Below are 23,477 nucleotides of genomic sequence, written 5' to 3'. Positions count from 1 at the left end.
TGGAGCCTTGGTTCCTTTTACTGGAGAATGGTATTAGAAACCAAGATCTGGGTGCCAGGTGTGCTCATTACTACTTGGGTGTCATTTCCTTTAGACTCTCTCAGCTGACAGAGCAAAGAATATATCAGACTGTGTATCTAGACATACCTATAAAGATTTTCATGTTACTACCTGTATCTATATGTTAAACGTGAGTTCTTACTGATGTTTCCAACTCTAGTCCATCACCACTTGGATCATTCTGGTTTCTTCCCCTTGCGTATTTATACGTTCCCATTCAAACTGAGAAACCGGGCTGCCATCATCATCCATCCATTTAATTAATTGTTCAGTTCCATATACATATTCAGCAATATTAGAGGTGTTTTCTGTTCCCCATGGAAATAAACTTGATATTAACTAGAGTACAGTGCTTTTGTGCAGTTCCATTTGTCTTAATTTTACAAAATCTATTCATTGCCACAGTTATTTAGGTCAACACCTTTTCTTCCACTCACTCCAGTAAGGTTGTTTCATACATTTATAGTACAGCTAGATTCTTTCATCACTATGTGCATTCTTTCCTGGGATTCCCTTACCTACTAAATGTTTTTTTGTTTTTTACTTCACATACATTAAGGCCTTTGTGCTGTAAAGTTATGTGTGTTTTGACAAATGACTGTCATATAGCCATGATTACAGTGTTATATAATAGTTTCACTTCCCTAAGAATCTCTTGTGCTTCACCTTCTCATCCTTCCCCAGCAAGCTTCTGGCAACCACTGATCTTTTTCACATCTCTCTAGTTTTCCTTTTCCAGAATAGCATGCAATTGGAATCATATAATGTGTAGCCTTTTCAGACCGGCTTCTTTCATTTAGGAACATGCATTTAAGGTTCCTCTGTTTCTTTTCATTACAAGTCATGTCGCGTTAGTCTCCTTTATTCTGGAATAGTTCCCCACTTTCTTTTATATTTCTTTGTATTGACTTTTTAAAAAATATCTTGCTTGGAGTTTTATAGAATTCCCACAATCTGGATTTGTCTGATTGTTCTCTTATGATTAAATTCAGGTTAGACATTTTTGGCAGGATTACCGTGTAGGTTATAGGTCTACAAACTACAACCTGTGTGCCTATCTGACCCGCTCCCAGTCATTACAAATAAAGTTTACCGGAACACCTATGTGTTTAATGTTATGTGTACTGCTTTTAAGCTTCACTGGCAGTGTTACGTAGTTGTGACAGAGACTCTGTCGCTCACAAAATCTAAATTATTTATTAGCTGGCCTTTACAGAAATAGTTTGCAGACCCCTGATATAGGTGGTTTCTCCTCATTACATCACATCAGGAAGCACTTGATATCATTTTGTCCCATTATTGATCATACGAAATGAAATCATTTGGTTAAGGAGCTGTCCACCAGATTTCTCTGTTGTAAAAGTGCCTTTCTAATTTATAAGTAGTGTATAGAGTGATAAACATTGAGACTATTTCCATATCTTGTTTCCAATGGTTTTAGCATCTATTGATGATCCATACCTGAATCATTGGTGTTGCAAAATTGAGATTTCTCTTACTCTATCATTCTTTCTACATTTATTATCTAGAATTCTTTTGTAAAAAAGCACTCCCCTGATGCCCATCTTTTTTAGAAAGGATTATTTTGTACTTGCAAAGTCACACAACATTATCACCTTATCACAAAGGGACTGTTCCTTCAACAGTGTCGATGTGAGGCTCTCTTGTTTTTACTACAAAATATACTATAGATTCTTTAGTTTAAATACTTAACTCTACAAATTTTTTAAAATCTCCTCTCCGTCCCACTTCCACCCCTGACCTATGGATGTTGCTGTCTCCCCTTAAGAACTGGATCTCTAAAGGCGGGGCATCTTCTCCCACATGCTCGTGGTGCACACCTGGGCTCACACCTGGGCCTAGTGCACCTGGGGCCTGGCACATCAGTGGTATGGACTGTGGCTCCACTGGGGCTTGAACCCGGGACCTTCTGCATGTAAAGCACACATGCTAACCACAACTCTTTGGAACCACCCCCTTAACTGTATAAATTTAAAACATAAACACAAAGTAATACTCTATTTTTTGTGGCTATGATTTATGGATTGAGAGTATAACAACTAAGAGAGTATGCCACCTTTACAGTACTTAGTGGTTATCTCCAGGAGAAAGGGAGGGATAGTGGGATTAGGGAAGGACAGAAAGAAGGTTTCAACTATATTCATATTGTTTAATTTAATAAAAAAGGGAAGGATCTGTAGCAGTTATGACAGTATGTTAACATTTATTAAATTTTGTTGGTGGGTTAAATAAATGTTTTATTCTCCATACTTTTTAGATTATCTTGTAATTAAAGTATACAGCATCCCAATGGAGCTTAATGTTGGAATCTTACTATAATATCTGATAGAACTGATATGTAATAAGAAAAACATATATACATATGTGTGTGTGTGTGTATATATATATATACATATATATATATATAAAATATCTGATATTATCAGGTTACAATGTTGGTACATCGTTCTGATTAAAGTTAGATCTTTGTTATTCTTGCCCATACAGATTAACCATTGAGCTAGTATATTTTTGCCTTAGATGTTTACCCTTTCCTAAAAGTATTCAAATGTAGACCTAGCATCTAATAATAAATTACAAACTGTACTGCTTCTATTTTTAGAGCTTGTACTGTAGGAAAAGAATTGTTTTATCAGCCATTGATATTATAATAATTTTTCAGACTTTTGATTTTTATATTTAAATGTGTTTTAACTTTTTAGACTCCTTTGAAGTATCTTAATGTCAGCAGTGCATTTATTAAGGTGTCTTATTTTTCTAATAATTAATTTTTCAATGGGTGCCTTTTTCGGAGACCTAAATGAGTGAGTAAAGTTAGTGGTTACCTTCCTGTGAACTTGCAGTAATGAAATACTAAATTGTTTTTTTGCAGAATTGTGCGATCCTGAATTCTTCTGTAAAAGTTCATTAGGTTCCAAAGTTAAATTCAAAGGTGGGGAAACATAAAATGAAAGAAAAACTCAGTGCAGAGTGGGAAATTGTTTCCAGGATGTATGAGATATGCCAAAGACTCTTGCATTCAGCCACAGTGGAGTAACAGAAACTAGACTTAGTCTTCTACTTAAAACTACTAAAAAACTATCCAAAATATATGAAACAATGATTTTCAGATATTGGACATCAAGTAGCACAGGACAGTGGCCCCAGGACAGGGGAGACAAACAGATGAACCCTATGATTTTGCCACCTTGCTGCTTAGAGAGAGTGTGTAGGCCACAGAAGCAGGGCGGGGAAATGCAGGCAGTGCCTGGCAAGTTCCATAAGGTTATGAGTCAGAGCTAGTCATCTGGAGTGGAGCCTGGAGAGCTCACAGGGCAGAGTACTGGAATGGAGAGAGCTGTATAAAGAATGAGCTCCAGAATATGCAGAGCGTCTGGAACAATTTGGAGAGCATGAGTCATCATTTGAATATGACTAACACAAGTGTGTAAGGAAACTATCAGAAGCCAGGTAGGGAACTTCCTACAGGTAGTAGAAGGAAAAATGCTTAGAGCTCATAAAGGGGTGGGAATAGTTTTTATTCACACCATCCAGAGTGGAAAACTTTGTAATTCACAGGTTATTGGGTAGAGTATCTAGAAGGGTATTTTTGTAATAGTAGGGCAAAATGAACACAACTAAATTCTGCTCTGCTCTTGTCTAACAAAGCTCAAAAGCGAAAGGATCTGTTTCCAAGTAATTTAACTTTTCCAGAAAAAAAGCTTAGGGTTTTTATAGGAATACAAAAGTATACAGCACTCAATGAAATAAAATTCACAATGTCCCATATCAAATCAGAACTTACTAGTCATGCAAAGAAGCAAGAAAATATTAACCATAATTAGGAGAGAAATCAATCGGAGCCAATCCAAAAATGCTGCAGATGACATAATTAGTAAACAAGGACAATTAAAACAGTTTTTATAATTACATTGCAAGTGGTCAAGAAGGTAGAGGAAAGATTGAGCATGTTAAAGACAGAAAATGTAAAATAAAAAAACTCTGATCCAGAGAAGAAAAATGCAATGTCTGAGATGTATATACACTGGATAGGAATAACATGTAGGTAATATGGGGCAGAAGAAAAGATGAGTGAATTTGAAAACAACAACAAAACTATCTGAAATAAAGCACAGAGAGAAAAAAGATTGAAATAAAAATAACTAGAGCAGTAGGGAGGTATGGGGAAAGTTCCGGTAGCCAAATATACACATAATTTGAGGCCATGATAGAGGAGCTGGGGCAGGAGGACAGAAGACTTATTTGAAGAAGTAATGGTTGGAAATTTGACAAATGTGGTGAAAACTATAAACCCACATATCCAAGCAGTATAGCAAATCCTGGCAAGAGAAACGTGAAGAAAACTACACTAAGACATATCATAATCAAATTGCTTACAACTAGTGATAGAAAAAAATCTTAAAAATAGCAGAGGAAAAAGAATCATTACATAAAGAGGAACAAAGATGAAAATGACAGTGGATTTCTCATCAGAATCAGTGCATGACAGAAGATAGTGGAGCAATATCGTTAAAGTACTGAGAAAAGTCAACCTAGGCTTCTATTCCCATCTTTCAGAAATGAAAGCATAATGAAGACTTTTCAGACATGCAAAAGCAAAAAGAGGCCATCGCCAGGAGACCTGAACTATAAGAAATGCTAAAGCACCAGAAGGAACTTTCCAACAGAAGGAAAATGATATCAGGTGGAAATCGGGATGTACAAAAATAAAGAGTATGAAAAATGGTAAACATGGGCAGCTACAAACATATATTCTTATTTTTCCTCATATTTGCTCGAAAGGTGGCTTACTAAAAATAATGTTCTGCCTTATGCCTTCTTTACTCTTGGCATATCTTGAAGATCTTATTGTATTAGTAGAAAGCTTCCTCTTCCTCTTTTTTGGTTGTTTTACAGTTGAAAAAGGTTTTATTGCTTGGGCATATTATAATTTAATAAGAACCTCCACTGAAGGTCATCTGGATTTTCCTAAGCATTTGCTGTTTTAAATAATGCTACGGTTAATACATTCGTATGTATATAATTTCACACACAGACATACACAAAAGTGTGCAAAGTATATATGAAAAATTTTCCAAGTGGAATGGCTAGATAAAAGGATATATGCATATGTTATTTTGATATGGATTACCAAATTGCCCTCTGTAGGGATTGTAGCATCAAATGTTATTAATTAAAACTAATACTATTATTTGAAACACTGTTTTATAAAGAATATTTACTCTGTTTTCTTTGCTAAGTTAGTTATATTGTTGGTTATCTGAATTTTGGAAAGAGTAATAAGATTATTCTAGGTCGTTGATTTCCACTACTGACCCTCAAAGGTTTCCACTGGTTTCCACAGAGACCCTTGAGGGGTTCTCAGATTTTTATGATAAATGAACATCAACTATATAAAAAATAATGTTTCACACATGTGTCCTATATACTTCAAATGTACATACATAAGATTGTATTTAATAATAAGATTGTATTTTTGCTTTTGCATGTCTGAATTCTTAGTTCAGCTAATAACAACATCTTATCAATGATTACATTGTTTTAGATGACAATGGATTTTGCTGGCATGTTAGCTTCATTTGGAGTCCTATCAGTTTTTTCAAAATAGCTTTCTCTGGAGGTGTAGGAGAATAGAACCAAAAGACTATGCATATACTATAAGTGTCTATTTGAATATTTTATAATAAAAATAATCTTTTTCTTATAGATATTCCTTTAAGGACCAGCCTACCACCACCATTCAGAAATTATAAATATGGTAAGCAATTTTTCTTATTCTTTTAAAACATATTAATGTAACTTTACATTAGTTTTATGTTGATATGAATTTAAATTTCGTTTTCAAAAATGAATTTACTCTCTGTAAATAAAAACTGATATGGAAGTTTATTTAGAAATATAGGCTTTCTTGGATGTGGTTCCACAGTGTAGCAGTTAGCACATCTGCTTTACACACAGAAGGCCCTGGGTTCGCACTCCAGTAGAGCCACAGTTCATGGTCTACAGCCATGCCACCCTGAACAAGCCTGATATCTGATCTCAGAAGCTAATCAGGATCGTGCCTGGTTAGTACTTGTATGGGAGACCATCTAGGAAGACCAGGTGCTGTAGGCATAAATAATAATAAGAAAGAGAAAGAGAAAGAGAGAGAGAGAGAGAAAAGAGAGAGAGAGAGAATAGAGAGCGCGCGAGAGCAGTGCGCGCGCGTTCGATAGAGAGCAGAAAAGCACATACGATCTACGAATTAGAGTGAAACGACGTAAGGAAAGGAAGGGAGAGAAGAGAAATCGATTCTCCGATCATTTCCGTATCTGCTTTTCTCTTGTCTTTCCTTTACTGTCCGCCGTACCGCCTTACTGCAAGGAAGGAAAGAAGGAAATATAGGCATTCTAGTAGTATGTTGTTAAAGTAGATTGTAGTAGTGTGTGGAAGTGGCCTGTTTGTGAGGAATAGCATGTTTGGCAAACTGTATCTAAAATGAATTTCTTTGCTAGGTAACAGAAAAGGAGAAATGATGGAAGGAATCAAAAGAAAAGGTTTAGCATTTTTAAATGCCAATAACTTGAGAACATTATGTAGTAATTTTTTATGTTAATAGTTGTTTTTAAAATGTAGTAATAAGACAAGAAGCTGGGTTTCATTATTCGTGATAAAGATGGTACCGTTATTAACCTTCAGCATAGTGACACTCACCAAACTTTGAATTTGAGACTTCTCTTGAGAATGATGATGCACCTAATAAATATTTCTGTTAATTGGTTCAGGCATTTTCAAGTATAAATATTTTATTACCTTAAATTATTTTTTGGAGTTGCTTTTAATTCTGTTCTCATTTGGTAGAGCAACTTATGACCTAAAATTCTTTGAAATCACGATCTTCACCGTGTGTATGCATTTTAATATACAGAGACTAATTGTGAGGTTATAAGGGGTAGTCAAGCAGAAATTGAAGGCACTGAGTGGAAAGTACTTTGATTTATTGGACTTAAAGAATTAACATACTAAATATTGAATAAGAGAAAAGAATAAAAAGCACAATTAAGTAAATAGGAAACTTCTCAATTCTGGCTTTTATGCCTTGAAATATAATGTCAAACTTGAATCAATCTACAGATGCCATTTCAAATCCAAGAAATTTGGTTTCCCTTTTTGCACTGTCTGTGTGTATATTCAAACTGTGTTCCATGTAAGTTATTTTGAAAGATAATTTTAGGTACTGAAAGCATCAGAATATCTGACAGCTAATCATCATGGTAGATAATGTACCTTTTATGTTATTTCACCTTATTAACACCCTTTCGTCCTAGTATTTCTATGCTAGTCAGAGGAACTGGCAGGAAAAAATGAATGCATTTATCTGTGAAGAAACTGGAGAGGCACTAGGGTTTCTTTTTTTAAGTATGTGGTATGGATTTATTGTTGATGCTGCTTGCAAAAGCAGGGTATGGACACAGTAGTTAAGGGCTTTTTCTAGGTTACCCAGATGATGCAGGATATGGTACATTTCCCCCAAGTGGGGGCTGAGACCAAACTCTGCACCAAGAGAAGAGGGTCCTTTGGCGGGGAGTGTAGAAAGAATTCAACACAAATGCCAAAGTTAGAGCCAAAAGGAAAATATTAGAAAAGGAATAACACTCTACAGACAGAGTATGGTCTCTCAGAGGAGAGTGAGAGGGACAGTGACAATAGAGAGAGACAGAGTAAAGGTACTGAGAGGAACACTCATGAGAGGGACCCCAAGTGTTCTAGGGAATTCAGTTTATATATTATTCTTTAGTTCTTGGGAATTACAGTTTAAAAGACTTTGTTAACCCATTTCCTTTAATATAGACATACAGTGAGGAAGGGAAGTGTATGTACCGTGAAAAGGTAAGAATATGTAAAGTGAAAGGCCTGCTGGCAGTTCCCAGCCTTTAATCCATAGCTTCCCCATAGTTTTAGCCACAGGGGATGACTCTGTTGGTGCCTGTTTTCCCTTCACAGGTGTGGGAAATGGGTTGTTAGTAATCCCAGCAGAAATCTTCCTCTCTTATGAAAATGCAGTCCTGGCCTGGCTGCAAGGCTGATCAGCATATTGCAGTCTCTGAATATAGCTTGAGTAACATTTTTAATTCTCTTGCCTCCTCCCTACATTATAGAGATCTCAGGGCATCATCATCTCTACTCTCCTGACCCAGTGTGTGGTGGTACTACTTCTTCTTCTTTTTTTTTTTTATTTAGTAATCTTATTTTTTTGTTTTTTTTTTAAACATTTATATATTTTTTCAATTATACTTGACATATAATATTATATTAGTTTCAGGTATACAATGCAGCAATTAGACATTTTTATATAACTTATGAGGTGATCACCCAGATAAATCTAGTACCCATCTAACACTATACATAGTTATTAATATTATTGAGTATAGTCCCCTCACTATATTCTACATGCCCATGACTGTTTTGTAACTACCAGTTTGTACCTCTGAATCCCCTCCCCCTTCACCCATTTCCCACCCCAGTGTTACAACTATCAAAATGCTCTCTGTATCTATGAGCTTGTTTTTGTTGTTTGTTTATCCTGGTCTCTAGATTCCACATATGGCATTTGTCTTTTTCTGTCTGACTCACTCCACTCAGCACAATACCCTCTAGGTCCACCTGTGTTGTTGCAGATGGCAAGTTTTCATTCTTTTCAATGGCTGAGTAATATTCCATTGTATATATACACCACCTCTTCTTCATCCATCCATCCATCGCTAGGGTTTTGATAGACTTCAAGTGACTCAGGCCTGAGTTTGGCTCTTTAACAATATGCTGCCTTATTTTTGACAAGAAAGTCCGTAGTGTTACTTTCTCACCTGTCTTTGTCCTCCAGTACTGCTACATGCCCTGTGGGAATAGAACACTTTGGGTGTTAGAGAGTGGAATGGACGCAGAGTCAAATTTCAGTTTTGTCAGTGGCTGTCTGCTGTGTCCTTGGCTCTCTCAACCAGGCCACCTAAGTTTGAGATTTCTCAGTTCTTCATTCATTTATAATGTATTCCTCCTATTTAATTGGCACCTATATCTATTATTGATTTACCTTGACTAGACTGTGTTCCTACAGCACAGGAGATGTCTTAGTTTTAAATTCTTATTTCCTAGGCATTGTGCATTGTGCAATAAATGTTGGTTGTTGTACAGTGAGGGGGCTGCTAATCCTATTTGTTTCATAAAGCTGTGTGGAATTAAACTATACACCTGCAAACACATTAAATACTCCACAAATTAAAGATATTACTTTTGTTTTTGTGAGGTTACCTTCCTCAAGGAATTTGCATTAAGGAAACAATACCCACAGGTGTCGTTTCTGTTAATGGAGGTTTTTATAGAAGTAAAAACAAATGAAAGATTATTTAACAAGGAAAGGGACATTAATACAACACCTTTTGCTAGCTTGTCATTTGTCCTTTCTTACCTTCTTCCCAAGTGTTACCAATTTCTGCTGGAGAGAAAGATCTGGTGAAAATTTCTCTTCAAAGCATTTAATTTTTACTAAAAAATATGGCCTTCTTATTGTGGGGTTACAGAGCTTGTTAGAGCAAAGACATTTCTAATTTAAAGACTCATTAGAAAAATATATATAGAACATGATAAATATTTGGTAATGTCAAACTTCATTGTTGCAGGTTGACTATTTAAGCAAGGTCCCTTTATTTAAAAATAAGAACAACAAACAAACAAAGAATACTACTGACTTCTCTAACTTGTCTCCAGTAATAAACCTATATCTATCTGTAGTGAAAAACAGTGTGTAATCGGGAATTCAGAATAACAGATAATCCAAAAGCTACATTTCTTTATTTTCTTGTGTATATTATAAGCTTATTTTTAGCAGTTGTGTCATATTTACATTTCTAGTGTGCATATTTCACTTAGATTTCTTTTTATTTTTTAACAGTACATATAGTCCTAGGAGTAGGCTGAACTTGCATTAAGAATTGCAATGGATAATTGAAAATTGACTATTTAAAATAATGGGTAATTCAGAGTGCTAGTTCTTAACTGGATAGATACCCTGTTCTTCTGTATTATTAGAACATAGTTAAATCAAGGTCTTTTTTTTTTTTTAATAGATCATTTCATTTTATTTCCCTGTTGGAATTCTTCACTGAATCAAACAACATGATTGATAAAAATAAATTTTAACGTGTGTAATCGTAATATATTAATTACATGGTTAAATAAAACTGAAGAGTTAGAAAGTTTCTGAATTTAAACCTGTGGACTGAATGCTATGTCTATTATATAATTAAGAGTTGATTGTTGGAAGAGTTACAATTTTACCCAATATGGAGAAATTACTTATTGGAATAGCAGAGTTTAGCTTGATTTCAGGGGAAACAGATTAAGGATTGAAGGAGGGTTTGAATAAAAGTAGGTTAGACAGTGTGAGCCTATATAATATTTGAAAACCCGAGGCAAATATTGATATTTTGTGTGCATTAATAGCCTTGTTCAGATTACCAGTGATCTTTGATAGTGTTTAAATTCTGAGAGTGGTAACAGCTTGTCAGTATGATCATTTGACCTCCTATCACTGTATTTATTAAGAGAGATTAATAGATATTTTGGAAATGTTTTTGGTAGTGTCTGTCTTAATTTAAGACAATTTCAAAAAATATGATTTGCTAATCCTTAGATTTAGTGACTCAAAAAAACAGGGTAACATGGTTCACTTGTTTTCTATTCTAAGGGAAATGTGCTCAAGTTTATTTCAGTTCATGATATGCGCACAGTTGTTTGTGTCAAAAACCAAGACTTTAAAATATCTTTATACAGTGATATGCAAAATACATAATGATATGCAAGGGTAATTTTTCTTTTACTAGATTTTTAAGAGAACCTGGTCATAAGGTATGGACTTAAGTTTTTCAATTTCATAGCCACCCCCTCATTTCACTTTAATAATTTGAAATGAAGTTTTAGAATAATCTTTGTAAAGACAACTTATTTTTTTCTTTCAGATAAATTAAAGATTATTCATCAAGCACATAAATCAAAGGTACGTTTCATATTTACAGTATCTGGCGTGTAGCAAGGAATTAGCGTTGGTTGACTTAGTGAAAAAATGAATGAAGACATGTACTTCTAAAATATTTTCCATCATAATAAATAGCATTTTTTTATTATGTTAATACCCTTTCTACAGCTTTACTTTTCTATTAAAGAAAAACTTTCCCTGTTAGTAGTAGATCCTTTAAAAAGTGTTGATTAAAATAACCATACATATTATATATCAAGCAAATGTTTAATATAAAATAAGCATAAAACTTGGTAAATTCGTGTTACATATAAAGGAAGCCACTTATTATCTGGCATTCCAGTCTCTTTAATTTTCTTAATTCTGTACCAGAAGAAAGGAGCCAAAACCAAATAAAAATAATCTGCTTTTCCCAACTTGACTTTTTCTGTGTGTAAGAGAAGGTACAGGACTTTGTCTCTCAGGAACAAACCTAACTCCACAAAAGCATGGTCTGCAATCCTGACATTGTCTTACCTGCTCAAAGAGAGCTGTGTATTGTGTGTTTACATTTGTACTTTCTCTATTTTTTGGAGTAATGTTTTTTTGTGAAGCCACGATCAAAAGTTCACTTTATACAGATAGACTAGAGTGATCTTTTCTCTTGAATCTCAGTGACTTTTTATTGATTCCTCATTATAACAGTAATCTTACTCTATTATACAAACTACTCAAAGATAAGGGAGCATATCTTATTCTTCGTATCTCTAATACCTACCACAGTGCTTCATTCATAGGAGTGTTTTCATAATAATTTTTGAATGAACTATTTATTTATGAATTCACTTAATTTCATTCTCTTCTCTAGTCATAGATGCCCTTTATAAATTCAGTCAGCTTTCATATAAATGTATACCAGAGATTACAAAAAGAATGGCATAGTCTATTGACTATGAATTAGTAACTTAAAAAATTTTTTTCTCATAGCTTAAAACAACACACATTTATCCTCGTATAGTTTTGGAGGCCAGAAGTCTCAAATCAGTTGTACTGGGCTAAAATCAGGATGTTGGCAGGGCTGGTTCTTTCCAGTAACGTTATTTTTTTATAGCAAAGTTTGTGTATGTAAATTTAATAGTTCTTGGGTGTGTCTGGAGCTGTGGTGTGGAATCTGCACTTTGTATGGAACGTCTCTCCACTGTGTCTGGCTACAAACTCCATCCATTTTCTCTTCTCTGTGCCAGGAGTGTTTACAAACTTGTCCCTAAAATGTGGAGAATAGGAAGCTTGGTTTTATTGTAGAAGGGAATATATATATATACACACACACACACACACACACACACACACACACACATATGTATATATATAATGTAAATATAAAATGAAATTTAAAAATGTGATCTTTGAAAAGGTGAAGTGTCTCATGTCATTCTCCATTTGGTGTTGCATTTTTGCTTTGTTGGGCTTGTTCATATGCTTATGTTTCCTAAAAGGAGTAATTAGGAAATTGTTCCTGTATCCTAATGAAGACTTAGTTTATAATATTCAAATAATCAACATTATGACATTTAAAAAATCAGAAAATTTTTCTTCTACAATTGGAAATATATTAGAATTGTTTCTTAAATTTAAAACACATGATCCATTCTGGCATGCTACAGTTGTATAACTGGGCTTATTTTTCCAGGTGAGCGATGTATTTAAAGAGAAATTCCCAAAACAAATTAAGTTACTTAGAACGTGCCTGGAATCTGGCTTTATAAACTTTCATCTAAACAATAGCTATTCTAGTTAAGTACAGACCTGGGGATGATTCTTCAAGTTTCCCCTTCAAATTATATAAAGAAAAGGATCAATATTTTTTACAGAAACAATTTTAAAACTTCAGAAAAACTTCTCCTCCTTGTCCTCACTTGTACTTTATCCAACTCCTGGACCTTTTTTCATTACCCAGTTTCTATTCCCCATCTGTAGGGCCTTGTAAGCTTCACTGGCCTAGCTTATCAGTTTTTCAACCCAGCTATAATCTTAGTCTCTTTACTCAGATAGATAACTCCTGTATCTTAAGTTGTTCAGAGAAGTCATTTTCCCCAATTTTCTAGATTTAGAGACTTTCTTCATTACAATTACCAGGTGTCTACAGAAATTTCTTACCATCACCACAATAAAAAGACTGTCTAGATACCTTAAAGAAACTAAAGAAGGTGATCATATGAACTAATATGCAAAAAATGAATAACAAAGAATAGTCAGGAAAAGGAGAGAAATGAGAGTGACTAGCCCTAGCATATATTGGATATATTATAAAACTATAGTAATTAAAACAGTATGGTACTGTCACATGAATATGCTATGTTCAATAGCATAGAATTCAAAATCAAATTATAAATCTCAAAATAGACCTAAATATATATGGGAACTTAGTTTATAGTAAATATGGTATTTCACATTTAATAATGGCATTTAACATTTACTACCCATATAGTAAATATGGAGAAAGTATGAAGGATTTAATAACTGTTATTGAGACAACTGGGTGACATCTTGAATCCATCTCCTTTTCTTCAAGCCAAAACAAATATCCTTTGGATTAATGATTTAAATGTGAAAATGAAGCCCATACATTGGGACAGAGATGAAATAGATTGAACATGAGTGGATAATTTGTTCAAGTCAGGTAATGGATACATGGAGGGTTCATTGTACTACTCTGTGTACATTGTATGTTTGAAATTCTTCATAATTAAAAGTTTAAAAAAAAAATAAAAATACTTGAAGACAGCATGGAATTTTACTAGTAATCTTAAAGTGAAGATATTTCTAAATGTTAAGAAAACTCAGAAACCATAGAATTTGATACAATTTATTATCATTTATTAAGTAATTTATTTAACAAACATTCAGCACCTTTTAAAAAACTGCGAAAAATCAAGAAACAAATGAAAACTGGGGGGAATTTTTCTAACTCTTATAAAGGCCTAATTTTCATAGTAGATGACAATATTCTGTGATTTTATTAAAAAAAATTATCCTCCAAGTTCATTAAAAAAACAAAATATTCACAACTTTACCCACAATAAGATAAATATAAATAAGACTGCACTTAACCTACACCTGTTTGGCTGACAAAAGATCAAGAGGTTCTGGAAAACAGGTTCTCTCAGTTATCGGTAGTGTTAATGTAAACTGGTACCACTTCTCTGTAATTTGTCAATATCTGTCAAAATAAAAAATGCAAGTCCTTTAAGACCCAACAATTCTAGGAATTTATCTTACAGATAAAACTTGTACATATGCAAGTGACACATGTACAGGGGTATTGGTTGCAGGTTTGTTTATGGTAGAAGAGATTGGAAACAAACCAAATGCCTATCAGTAGATACTGTGTGTGTTTCCCATAAAATATGCTGCAGCCTTGGTAAATTGAAGCAGCTCTGATACTGATTTTGAAAGACTTTAAGTTATATTTTAAGTTAAAAAAAGGTGTTAGAACACAGCATATAATGTGCTGCTTTTGTGTGAAAAGTTTACATGCACATCTCTGCCTGCATGTGCACCTCCAGAGACAGTCTCTGGAAAGATACACAGGAATTAGTGTAAGTTTTCCAGAGAGCTAGGTTGCTAGTGGATAGGGGGTGGGAGGAGACTTACCTTAGAGAACTATGCTTAGAGAACTATGTATCCTGAATATGTATTACCTATATATGCTTAGAGAACTATGTATCCTGAATATGTATTACCTATTCAAAAATGATTTTTTAAATTAAGTTGTTTCCCTTTTAACTGGTATCCTCTGGAAGTCAAGCCCCTGTGCTCTCTGGTGAGTGAAGGCCTGAACTGTGGTGCATGGCTCTGGGCCTTCTCTTTTGACTGCTCAGAGGCCTTTCTGTTGACTGTCCCTCTCAGTCATATTCTAGAAGTAGAATACATTGCTTGCTACACGGCTGCATTCTGGTTGACAAGTGGTACCTACCACATGTCACTTCTTTGTGTTTTTTAGGGGCAGATATGAACTCAAAATTTTCTTCTATGTTGTTTTATGGATTTGTAAATATCATTGTAGAGGGAACTTATCCACCGCCACCCCAAATTGCATAGAGAAATGTTACAGTTAATAGGACTGTATTGGGATCAAATGTTTATTAACTAGGGTAAGGTTTTTAGATATGTGGACTTTTGGCCATCGCGGTCAACTTGTTTCTCTCAGATGTTAGACCGATCAGAGCTTGGACCTCAGTTCCATGGCTGACCGGGAACTGAGGCCTGTATTTTAACCTCTGATTCCTCCTGGAAAATTGTGAGGATTAGATGATGATGACGATGACGGTGATGGCGACAGCTTGGCAGCGGTGGCGGCAGCAACAGAACAGTAACAGCTAACAGAGAGAGTGCTTACTATACTATTGGCACTGTGCTGAGGGTTTTATATGCTACATCTCATTTCATTCTAACCACAAAGCAATAGAGAAGGTGCATTCTTTTCCCCCTTTTGACAGATGATGGAACTGAGTATAACAGAGGCTTTGTAGTTTGTAGAGAACACACAGCTGGACATTGGTGGAGGCTATATTTTAAACCTGTTCCAACTCCAAAGCTCTGTGCAATAGCACTGTCTCCCCAGTGCTTTGCATAGTGGATGGACTTAGTAGGTAGTCACCATCTGCCCACTTCTCACCTTACAATAATGGTAGTAGAATATGACTTAGATTATTGTTGTGACCCAGAGTTACAATTCTGTCTTTGAGAAACCTTACCAAATCTGAAACACATATAAGTACTGATAAAATGCATGTTTTCTTTCTTACTAGACAAATGAACTTGTATTAAGTTTGGAAGATGATGACAGACTCCTATTGAAAGAAGACAGCACTCTGAAAACAGCTGGAATTGGTGAGAAAGAATGCTGGGCAGCGGGGGGTACCCGCTTTCCTGGCTCGCCTGGTAACACCTGGCTGATTATGTTTGGATAACTCACTGCAAAGTAAATGCTACCCTTGGTGCTCTTAATACTACTTCATAATTATTCAGAGGAAGAAGACGAGCATGATATACATTCAGATCATTTGACTGAGGGCAGTGGATATCTGTTCTCCAAATGTTTCGAATGCTAATAGTTATCTTCAGAACATGTGCTCAGAATTCTGCTGAGGTTTATTTTCAGTGACTGACAGGTTATTACTCACTTAACCTTCTTACTCCTATTAGCATCATTTGAACCGGTAATTTGAGAGAAATGGACCTGGTAGTAGAACTGATGTGGAATAATGAAGTGAAATGTTTGTAGAACATGTAGCATGGTTTATCAGATTCATCCAGATCACTCAGGGCCAACCAAGTCATGGAATTTCAAATAGGATCCTAGTATGTACAGTTGAAAAAATTGCCCAATTTAGCCTTTCAACCTGGAAAAGGCATGTAGTTCTAGTTTAGAGAAATGCCTTGTGACATATTTTGTGACCATTAGATGTCACTCTAATTCTACTTATATGTATACCTAAAGATTATTTGGCAATAGGAGTAAAGATTTTGAAAGAGATTTGAACAGTTAAATGCATTATTGCCTCTGACATACCTTTGTGGTGGTCAGTGACTCTAATGAAACAGTACAGATCACACTTTTATAATTATTTATATGTACTGGTTAAGGGATACTCTAAGTGAGGTCCATGTTAGAAAGCTTTACATTTTTTGACAGATGTGTTGTTGAATTAGTCACTTATGTCAGGAATTCACTTTTGAGTGATGTGTGTGGCTAAAGCGAGTTCTTGTCATACCTTCCGGTTAAAATTCGATTTTAAATAACATGTTATGAAATCTTAGACTTCTTTTCTTTGGCTATACTATTTGCTAGATTTAGTGTCTTTCCCTTTTGAATACATAAGATTGATTGCTGTTATCTGAAAAGACAGTTTTTATTTTTGCATTTTTTCAAATGCTATTATATTATTACAGTAGGTAGCACCTGTGTTATTGAGACACGTGGCCCCTAGGAGCTAGCACTGCTTATTGTTAAAGCATAAAGCTATAATGAATATAATAGACTGGTATTGATGTAGAAATTGACAGACCCATGGTCTAAAATACCAGAAAATCCAAAAACAATATGATAAGGTTTTGACATCTCCAATAATTGGGGGAAAGAATGAACTATGCCAAATTTTTTGGAAAAAAAAATTTTTATCCTTATCTCAGTCTTTATTCAAAAATAAATTCTAGGTGGTTTAAATGTTATAACGTAAAAAGGTTTTTTAAAAAGTAGCTCAATAGTTTATAATCTTGGGGAGGAAGAAGAGCTCTCTAAGTATGACGTTGAAAGTAGAACCATGAAGTGGGGAGAAAGAAATGATAGATTTGACCACATAAAAAATAAAAAAATATAAACAGTTAAAGAAGAAGCAACAAACTATAAAAAAGTATTGGCAGCATATATGACAAATAAAAAATTAATAGCCTGACTTTATAAATAACTCTTATAATTAGTATGAAAAAGATAAATAGGAAATTCTACCGACAGAAGAAACAGCTAACATATGAAAAACAGTTCACATTAGTCATGAGAGAAATGCACATGAAAGTAGACACTGTTGTATGTATTCTGCTAGTTTAGTGGTTAAGAATTAAAGCCTGGAGCCAGAGCGCTTGGGTTCACAACCTGATTCAGCAACTTACTGTCTGGATGACCTTGCACCGGTGGTTATTATAAGGCTAGCAGACATGAAGAGAAGTGGTAGCATTGGAAAATGGATACTCGTCCATACTTCTTTTGGTAATGTGTATTACTTCAGAGTTTCTGTTGGTCAATTTGACAAATAAGATTTTCTCAAAGTTAACGTGCTGTCTTATCTGTTTCCAAGCCAACAGGAGCATGCTTCCTCCAGCCCTGTGACTCTTGTTGAAGGTGTGGTATGCCTTCAAAAGGATGACAGTGTTCTCTCTCACCTTCTCTGTTTGTGAATCATTGATGTAGAGCTTTATTTATTGACTGGAAATAGAATATATTGTACATCTGGAGGAGTGCATGTGTAGGCCCTCAAAAATACTTATTTTATTTGGAAACCATTTTGGAGAAGGCAGTTGGCAAATGTCTTGGATTTATTAAAATATTGAGTTGTTGGTTTGTCATTAATTTCAGATCTATGTAATGAAACACCTATAAAGGTGAGACTCAAATCCTTTTTGTGTGTGTGTTTTTTTTTAAGGTCATAGGACTTTAATCAGAATCAAGTTCTTTTCCCCAAGTCCTTTACTAATTTCAGGGCGGTGCAAGAACTTCCACTGCCCTGCTGCCCTGGCAGGCCTGGAGCCCTGGTCAGGGGAGACTTCTGTCCTCGCTGGAATGATTTTCTCTCCTGTACATTCCCCTGTGTTGCCTACAGCAGCATTGGTGTACTCTGGAGAACAAGCCACAGTTGTACAGGGGATGGAGGTAGTTGTCCCTGCAGAGCTACAAAAAAATTAAGTGGGAGTAGAGTTGTAAAAATGATCCTTGAAGTGTGTGATTTTTCTAGGGAATTTTCCCTCCCTTGGTGTCGTGTCTGGTTAGATTTTTAAGATGTTTAAGAGAAAAATTTCAAGTCCTTACTCTCCATTTTTACCGCTTGATCTTGCTGTGGAGCTGTCATTCGGCAATCACAGACAGTTGCCATGGGAATAATGCCAATGTAACAAATTTATCATTATGACTTTTCTGCAGAATTCATGAAAGAAGAAGAAAGATTGTGAGGGGAGAAATTAGGGGAACAAACTTGTTTGAAGATTTTTTTTTTTTTTCACAGAGAATTTCTCTAGTTCCTACCCAGGCCTTTTATCTGCATTGCAGATCCCAGTTGTATATTCTGCCTGACATGGGGGAAGTTTTTGTGCACTTAGTGCTAAAATATATTATAAGTAAGAAGATTTGCTTTGTGGAAGGAAGAAGGCAACTTTACCTAGAATTGTTACTTATAATTTAAAGATTTTTACTTTGTTTTTAACAATTGTAGTTTTAAGGACTAATTCCCCTAAGCAATACATTTGCATGTAAGTTTTTGTTTTTGGTGATATTTTATCTCTTTTATTTTACTACATTCTACAACTGTTTACACCTTTTGAATCCTCTCTGGTTTAGGTAAGAAATTGTGGCAGGGTTAACTCCTCTAAAGCCAGTTGTGTTTGATTGGAAAATTTTAAAAACCAGATACAGTGGACTAAACCGTATATTAATCTGAGGCAAGAGTTCATGTCAAGCCAGATCCTGTAATAATTCCAAAACTCCCTGTGCTTTGCTTTCATTTTGCAAGTGTCTCCTTTTGTCTGCCCATAGCCAGACCCTGTCTTTGTGCCTGGCACTTTTTGACTGTCTCATATGTACAGCTAATATTGTAGGTTACCTTGCCTCCCATTTCTTTATCTGGAGGCAATTGGCAATTGTATTTCCTCAAGGTTTCAATCCCTGTCCTATTTTTGGGGAGGTAGTAGTATTTGGGGGCATACATGCTTTCCTCCTTTGACAGCATGTTAATAGGGGCTGTTCTTCCTGTTAACGTCGTTAACATCAATAGCCTGTCTCTTGGTAAGGAAGATGGTGGGCCTTGGGGAATTTGAGATTCCAGAGCAAGGGGTCAGAATGAACCTCCCACAGATTATTCTTCCCTGTTTACTCTCCCCTTGCCATTATGGAAATCACAGGCATGTGTCCTATCAAAGGTCAGATTTATTTTACTAATTGTTTTCTTCAAACTAGTTTGAAATCATCTCTGCCAGTTTATCCAAAACAGACACTTGGAGCAAATATGAAATAAAAAGCACAGTAGTTGGGAACTCTTTGCAGGATTGTTGACGACCTTTGGCAAAAACAGAAATACAACTCAGCAGTGAGCAGAGTTTCAAATGATTTGTATGTTAGGATTTTGTGGAAGGATAGAGTGTATTCCTGGAGCAGGAGAGAAGTTGAAACTTTGTCCTTTTGGTCTTAAATTGCTACAGAAACCAACAGTCTGAAATTATTATCTCATTGCAGTCTGCCCTGATCATTATCTGTACCACAAAGCCTCTTCACGCATGTCTTTTTTTCCTCAGATGGCAGTTGCTGCACCTTCCACTATTCCAGTGCTGACTAGTGCAAGGCTAGGGACTTAGAAACTATGCAGTAAACCCTTGTTGATAGGTGGTTTATTTAGATAGGTTGGTTGAGGTGTTTAAATATATTGAATTTAATTTTTCTTGAGATTTTACATTTATAATTGGTTTCTTTTATTTGAAGTCATTATTTTTCCTGTTAAAGGTGTGCATGTGTCTGTCTGACCTGTTTAGAAACATTATAAAATTATTCATTTTATAACCAGAGTTTGAATGTCCTGGCTTGTGTTCATTTCATTAAACTTGAAAGTCAATATTAAAATGATCCGCAGATGTATTTGGAGAGTTCTTACTTGATTTCATTTGATAGTAAGACGAAGGGATGAACTGGCAATGTATTTATTGAATTTTAGATTGCACATTCATTTCAGATTCACAAGCCAAGGCACTATGCACCTGAGTGCACTGCTGCCTGCAGCATATTTAATTTGAAATCAGGTGTCCTAGGGGACTAGCACACGGTAGACTTCCTGAGGGTTTTTCTCCAGCCATTTAAAATAGAATTTGGGAAGCAAGAATTTAAGGGATAATGGTACAAAGGATGATTCTGTAGAGGTCTTGAAAATCCGTTGTAATTCTTTTTCACTTTAATTGGCAAGTAAATTTGTAGTTTAAGTACATAATATCATTCTCTCAAACATTTTCAACAGAGTTTTACAGATTTTTAAAAACATATTCTATTTCTGTTTGAGGACCACATTACTAAAGTTTAAAATCCATTTTATGTATTACTTTTGAATGTTCAGAGTAATTGACTTTTAATTTGTATTGTTTTCCAGTTAAGGGTGAAAATTTTTTATCAACCTAAAGTTTTGAATTTAACTCATTTGTCAGTCTAGTTTGCCTGAAAAAAAAAAAATACATTCATCTGAAAATAAAATCTTTACCTTAAGTGATCTCATTTTAAGCCTGTATTATGAAAGATGGCATAAATACTTTCTGTAAATAGTGGATTGATCTATAAGTTAATTAGACCAAAGAAGAACTGCATGTTAAAAATGCTTTGTCAGTCCTTTCTTTCTGTCAGCTCCTTCCAAACCTGTTATTACTGTACTGCAGAGCTCTACAATGTATTCCTTTATCAAGAGGTAACAGATAATGTCAGCTGCAGTAAGTGAAAATTGTAATTACAGTTAGCCTGTACTGAGTGAACTGCTGTGTGGGCAAAGCAGTGTGTAAAGTTCTGTATGTAAATAGCACGTCATAGAAAGAACCTTGCATTGTGATTATTATGAGGGAACTTTTGCTCATTCTCCACTGGAAAGATGATTAGAATCACTTGCAAATTATATGTCTACATTTGGGTAGACTTTTCTCAAAAAGGAAACTCTGGGAGCTTTTTATATAAAGAATAGATCTCAAAATATCTTATCTTTGAATATCGGATGTTTTTGAAGCTCCCTTTTTAACGTTTTACTGATTTCAAGTTTGGAGCCTCTTACCCATTTCTTTAAATGCTTTTTTTTTTGCGGGGGGGGGGGTAGGGTTACAGTTTTCACTGTACAGTAACCAAATGCACTACTCCTAATTGATTCCCAGTTTCTCTCTGCTGTATCCTCCCCTGTGCGCGCTGTCCCCCTCCCCCCCCCCCCACTTATTGTGATAAGAGTGCAACTTGATTTTCATCAAGATTAATCTTCATTGAATCTAGAAGATGTAGTAGGTCTAGAATGAGGGTATGAGACTATGGCTGATTTTATTTTCTTCTTTCAACATTTCTGTAATGAGCATGTATAATTTATGATTGAAAAACATTAAATGTGTTATTCTTAAACTGAACAAAAACATTTTTAATAAAATATCATGCTGTCTTTAATTTCCTTCTTTTGTGACAAATTCTAGAGATGAGATGAGAGTTGTAAATGAAGTGGTAATCCTTGGCGTCCTTCCTTATTATCCTTTTTATTTGGCTCGAAGAGTTTAGCTTGTCTGTTTTTTAGAGGATATGTTAATTTAATGATCAGTATTCATTACAAATAATCTTGTCTGTTTTCTTGTCGAGATTCTGAAGGCCCTTTTGCTCTTTCTGTAAAAGCTAAGCAGACTGTATTAACTTCTGGTTTAATTTGAAAAACGAATGTGGAACTTGTTGGCGCAACACCTTAAAGAATTGCATGTTTAATAATTGGAAGGCTTTCCATCAGATTTGTCTCCAGTCTGAATTAATAATGTTGCTGACTTATTGTTTTAGAAGACGAAGTCCTTGACCTGCTAGGTTGAAAGAATTGTGACTGCTCTGAACCTTTGTGGGTCCTTTAGCTGTGCCATATCCCCTGTGAATAATTAGAGGTATTTGAAGGTATTGCGGTAGAAGCCAATTTGTGTCTTTCACTTTGCATATTGTTGAAGCCTCATGAATTAATCATAAGCAGGCAAAAAATTAACTTCTTCAGACACATATTTTGATGGGTCATGAGGGAGAATGTAAAGTGATCTGTAAAATATTCTACTGATCCTCTGAGTATTAAATTATTATACCTACAGGCTAATTTCAGAGGAGAAAGAGTTTTTCTTCCTCCTTTAGTAATTGAGTAGCAAATTTGAAAAAAATAAAGGTTTGTTACTTTCTAGGACTGTTAAGAGGACTATAAGTGAGCAATTTAATGATTTCCTGAACACCGGATTCTTTTGTTAATTCTTGCTTTTACCCTCAAATTATTTGAATTATAGATTCTTATAACTTCAGTTTATACTTCTTGTTAATTTGGTGAAATGTGAAACCAAACAAATAACTGATCATTCTCACTTTAGGCATCTTAAAGCACTGAATGAAAGTAATGTGGGTTTCTATATTTGTTTAAAATCCAATTTTACATTAAAAACTATTTCCATTTTCTGTTTTTCTTTTTCAGCCAATGAAACTGAAATTGCATTCTTCTGTGAAGAAGATTATAAGAACTATAAAGCTAATCCCATTTCATCCTGGTGAAAACCTCAAGAGGGCTTCCTTTTTGCATACCTATATTAAGCTCTTTATTCCACTAGTGAGGTTTTGAAATTGACAAATAAACTTTTAAAAATTAACCCCAGGCTCTGCTATTTGAGTTAAAATCTGTGGTCTTTCTCTCTCTGCAGGTCTCATTTTTCTTTCTTTCTTGTTGTAAAATGTATTTATTTATAAAAGAAGTTACTTTTTTTTAAAGTTAAAAAATAATTATTCAAAAATATCATGGACTATTCTTCAGTCATAATTTGTTTTTCTGAAATTAAGGCATATTTTGATGATTTGCACGTTGCATTCTTTAAAAATATTATAAGACTGAGGCAACTTCGTTTATTTTGTATATTT

The 23,477-nt window shown here is 34.8% G+C and overlaps 1 protein-coding gene and 1 pseudogene across 10 annotated transcripts in view; both read left to right on the top strand.

Moving 5' to 3' along the window:
- Positions 1–23,212, top strand: part of CUNH2orf76 (chromosome unknown C2orf76 homolog) — a 58,338-nt gene extending 35,126 nt beyond the window's left edge. For all 10 annotated transcript variants that reach the window (XM_016151406.2, XM_016151402.2, XM_016151405.2 and 7 more), the window contains 4 exons: positions 5,789–5,839; positions 11,073–11,110; positions 15,880–15,961; positions 23,041–23,212. In XM_016151406.2, coding sequence (XP_016006892.1) covers positions 5,789–5,839; positions 11,073–11,110; positions 15,880–15,961; positions 23,041–23,117 — 248 coding nt within the window. In that variant the 3' untranslated portion in view covers positions 23,118–23,212. The remainder of the gene's footprint in view (positions 1–5,788; positions 5,840–11,072; positions 11,111–15,879; positions 15,962–23,040) is intronic.
- Positions 6,080–6,195, top strand: LOC118614255 (annotated as a pseudogene).
- Positions 23,213–23,477: the final 265 nt, after the last annotated feature.

Source organism: Rousettus aegyptiacus, unplaced genomic scaffold (assembly GCF_014176215.1).
Source record: "Rousettus aegyptiacus isolate mRouAeg1 unplaced genomic scaffold, mRouAeg1.p scaffold_m13_p_2, whole genome shotgun sequence".
Taxonomy (NCBI): Eukaryota; Metazoa; Chordata; class Mammalia; order Chiroptera; family Pteropodidae; genus Rousettus; species Rousettus aegyptiacus.
The sequence above is the reverse complement of the archived record's forward strand: the minus strand, read 5'-3'. Positions and strand labels throughout refer to the sequence as shown.